Below are 3,952 nucleotides of genomic sequence, written 5' to 3'. Positions count from 1 at the left end.
AGGAGCTCAAAGGCATTCTGCCAGGCCGCTTCGACGGACGAAAAGACGCCGCGGTGTTCGGCTTCGACCTCCTGGTGATGCTGTTAGTGATGACGGAGACGATACAGTATGTACTGCGTGCCTCGCTTACCTCCTGAACAATAAGCTGCACACACAAGTCGAATCCTCGCAGCCCCAGACGGCTCAGGACCGTACCCCCAACCAGCCCGCTTGCTGAAACGATGGGGTCTTTTCCCTGAAATATCCAGAAGATGGTGACTCCCGCGGCCAAGTTCACGACTTGCCAGCTACTCATCCAAAGACCGGCTCTTATCGCCCCGATCCGTCCCATCAGCCAAGGTGCCGCCCATGTGGACAGGACTTCGAGTATCACACCAAAGGTCCTCGCAATGCCGACCTGCATGGATGAATAGCCCGAAGAAAGGAGATATGTAACCATCTGACCTCCAAAGCTCAGAACCGTGAGGTATAGAATGGCGCCGGCCATGGACGGGAGAAAGGCTCGATGCTTAAAGTATATGGAAAAGTCCCGTGCAGACTGTCGAACCATTCCAACCATTGATTTCCAAGCACTACTGACTGGAGACTTGGTCGCATGGGGCGACTCTGCTTGTGGTGCAGTGCTGCGCTGCGACTGCGTCTTTGCCACTTGCAGCTCGGGAATCTGGTAGTAGACTCGAGCGATGGCCAGATACTCGATGGGGAGAGACGCAGCATTCATTCCAAAATTGATAATGATTGCCACCCGTGAGGATCGAGCGTCCACCATGGCGATGAACAGGGGCCCAAACAACTTGCAGAGGAGGTCGATCCGCCGCATCTGAGCATTCATGGTTCGAAGCGCTTCCGAGTCTCTTTGTGATACAACCACAACCTACGCGACAACTGCATCAGCAGAGTTTTGGCATGGATTGGTGGGAAAGCAATAGTTGGCGTACCCAATCTTTCTCAACGGAGACCATGTTTAATATCGAGCATAGCTTCTCGACGCAGGCTAAGATTGTGACTGCCGCGAGTAGCCCTGCTCTTACACCGGAGCCGAGTGGGAGATCGACCGCTAACGCATAGAAGATGGCGCACGATGCTGCGACGACCAGCCTCTGAAAAACTACTGTGTATTAGAACTCGAATTGCATATAGACATCAAGCATTCTAGTCATTGGATTTGAGCTCACCAATGGAGACACGGACGACTTGAAGCCGGTTCCCGGTGTCAATGTACCACCCAACTGCCGGGGCCAAGATGATGGCAGACAGCCCACGCACGAAAGCATACAGGGACATGGGCAGCAACGTCCCGGGGAAGACAACTGCCATGTAGAGCACCGCCCCGAATTCGAAGACTCTGGAATTCCAAGTGGACAAAAAGTGCGAGACATAGAGTCGACGGGCGACTGACGCCGGGACGTGCCCATCGTGGTATGTGCCATCTTCGCCCAGTAAAGGGGTGCGCTCTTCAACGGATGTCATGGTGCAAGCTGCATGAATGGGGGCGGAATGAAGACAGAATCATACTATAATCTTCTAAGAGTCAAATTCAACGGCTCCGTTCGTTCAATACAGCTATATATATTCTGAATGAGTCCCGTCTACATACAAAAACGTAATTGCTTCTGGAACTCATGGCTCTGCCAAGAGCTTCCAAGATGCCCCATAAATGCGTTGAGCGTTGGTGTGAGTTGATTCGCCAGATGGCGGAGCTCATGCAGGGCGACGGACCTAAATAGGCAAGATCGCCTTATGTAATCGGAGAATATTCCATCTTCTCCGATTACTCATTCCCTTCTCTGCCCCTGATCTTGACATCGTCAACCTCGCATTGGTCGATTCTCATCGACTCGTGCGCTGCGGTGGTCTGATCGTTGGATCTTGTGGTCGTCATGCCTCCACTGAGGGCTTGCGATACATGCTTCAAGCAAAAGGTAAGTCGCTTGTAACATGCGCAAGGCTCCTGTAGCCACATACAGTCTGACCGACTTGTTCCCTTAGATCCAGTGTCTTCGCCCTGATCCTCGCCTACCCTGCAACTGGTGCGGTCATCACGATCTCACTTGCACAGTTTCCAGGGAAAACACAACAAGGTCCAAGAAAAGGTACTGGAACTTCGAAGGTGTACACCCCTTTTGTCATTATTGACATGTGAAACAGAAACAATAGAGAAAACAGGCTGCTGGATCGAATCAGACAACTTGAGCAGGCGCTAGGCAAGAGGCATATACCGCCGTATCAAGATGTTACCCAAGTCCCACGCCATCTCGAATCAAGGCCCTGCGCGACCCACGACAATGCCTTTCGTGGGAAAACAAAGGAGCCGTCCTGTGAAGACCACGGTGTCCATCCGTATATTCGCACCGCAAGCCACCTCTTCGGACGGAACTGGTACCACAGAGGGTTTCCCATTGTTTCCGAGATTGGCATGAAATGGATTGCTACCATGACTCGTACGGATACTGCAACACTAAGTTCTTATTGCTTGTCAAAGGAAAGCTCCTACGTGTTGTGTGGGTTTCAACCAATATCTGATCATCTTACGGCGGTCTTGACCCTGCCTGATAGGAACTCAGTGCACAAGTGGTTGGCATCTCTCTCGGGCGCTCCCTTTCAAATTCTGTTTCCGGCTCTCGACAAAGTGCTATTCGAGGAGACCATTGACATTGTCTACAAGTACAAACTTCCACAGGATCACCCGGAGACCTTCTCAGCTAGGGCATGTCTGTGGGCGACCTTTGCCATTGTGGCTCTTTTCAGATGGTCTGACTGCCTCCTTGTGTCGGAAAAGCGTGAGGTGTGCGCGAAAAGGGCGCAATACTTTCTGGAACTCCATGTCGACAAAGGCAACCCGACGGATATACAACTTGTTCAAGCGTACTTTCTTTTGGTAAGCTGAGCTCGTCTACCCGTTTGTGCCATTGATACGGCGACCTTGAGATTTGACTAACTGCGACGGCAGTACAAATACCGAATGGCTATTGGCCAGCATGAGACTGCCTCAGCCATGATATCAGGCGCCCTCGGGGGGATTGAACAACTCGAAGGCCATCTCCATCGTCCAATGGATCACGGAAGCAATGCTGAGCCGTCACCCCTTGAGCGCCGTCAAAACCATTTGCGGAAGCTATTTTGGCTGTGCTATACGCAACAGCACGACCTCACTTTCCCGTCTGAGCTAGCACGTATAAGATTCACCAGCAAGTACTATGATCTGAGCGACCCCGAGAGATATCTCAATCATGATGCCTTTCTACAACTGCCTGCCGACACTGCGGATGTTGAGGCCATGGGACCCTATGTTTGGGACCGAGTTCTTTCTTTCCTGCCCGGCGATCCGCATCTTGGGCTGCTGAAGGAGAAGATCTACGAGCTACTATACTCGTATTCTGAGCGGGATATCATTGACAGCGAGCTTCTCACTCGCATTCGCCAGCTGGATTCTGAGCTTGAGAGCTGGCGGTTGACTGTCCCCGCGGCGCTTCGCCCCAAGTTGTCAATGGTCCCGAGTCAAGGCGTAATCTGGAATCACACATTCCCAAGCTACCTGAGATCGGTCCAGCTACAGTTGGAATACCACTTGCTTTTGACCATCATTCACACGCCAGTCAGGAGATTCGGAGCTACTCAAGGCATAAACACCATTCTTCCCGAAGAGCTCCACAGGGCCATGCATTCGAGCGTCGACTTGTCCCTGGAGGCCAGCCGCTCAACTCTGCGTCTGTTGAAAGAGCCCATAGCAATGGTCAAGTATGATACTTTCTGGTGAGTCAATGAACGCCAAACCCTATCCGGCCAGAGCTTGCATCTAATTCGCGAACGCGATACTTAGGCATACCACAATATATCCGATTGTGGCGGCAATGTCACTCTTTCTCAATATTCTGATCCACCCTTATGTTGGCACAGCACCAGCAGACATGGCGTCGATTGTATCAGCGGCAGAGGTAGTCGACAAGTTACG

The 3,952-nt window shown here is 51.9% G+C and overlaps 2 protein-coding genes across 2 annotated transcripts; one reads left to right on the top strand and one right to left on the bottom strand.

Annotated features, from left to right (window-relative positions):
- Positions 1-2: 2 nt before the first annotated feature.
- Positions 3-1,470, bottom strand: BBK36DRAFT_62629 (hypothetical protein; the record flags this gene model as incomplete). Its single annotated transcript, XM_024898391.1, has 4 exons — positions 3-71; positions 131-874; positions 939-1,108; positions 1,176-1,470. Coding segments are annotated over 4 exons (1,278 nt in total), but the record flags the coding sequence as incomplete, so codon positions are not given.
- A 410-nt stretch (positions 1,471-1,880) lies between these two features.
- Positions 1,881-3,950, top strand: BBK36DRAFT_1086335 (N-terminal fungal transcription regulatory domain-containing protein; the record flags this gene model as incomplete). Its single annotated transcript, XM_024888965.1, has 5 exons — positions 1,881-1,922; positions 1,990-2,093; positions 2,158-2,878; positions 2,951-3,753; positions 3,821-3,950. Coding segments are annotated over 5 exons (1,800 nt in total), but the record flags the coding sequence as incomplete, so codon positions are not given.
- Positions 3,951-3,952: the final 2 nt, after the last annotated feature.

Source organism: Trichoderma citrinoviride (assembly GCF_003025115.1).
Source record: "Trichoderma citrinoviride strain TUCIM 6016 unplaced genomic scaffold BBK36scaffold_103, whole genome shotgun sequence".
NCBI classification, from domain to species: Eukaryota; Fungi; Ascomycota; class Sordariomycetes; order Hypocreales; family Hypocreaceae; genus Trichoderma; species Trichoderma citrinoviride.
This window is presented reverse-complemented; position numbering and strand designations above follow the sequence as displayed.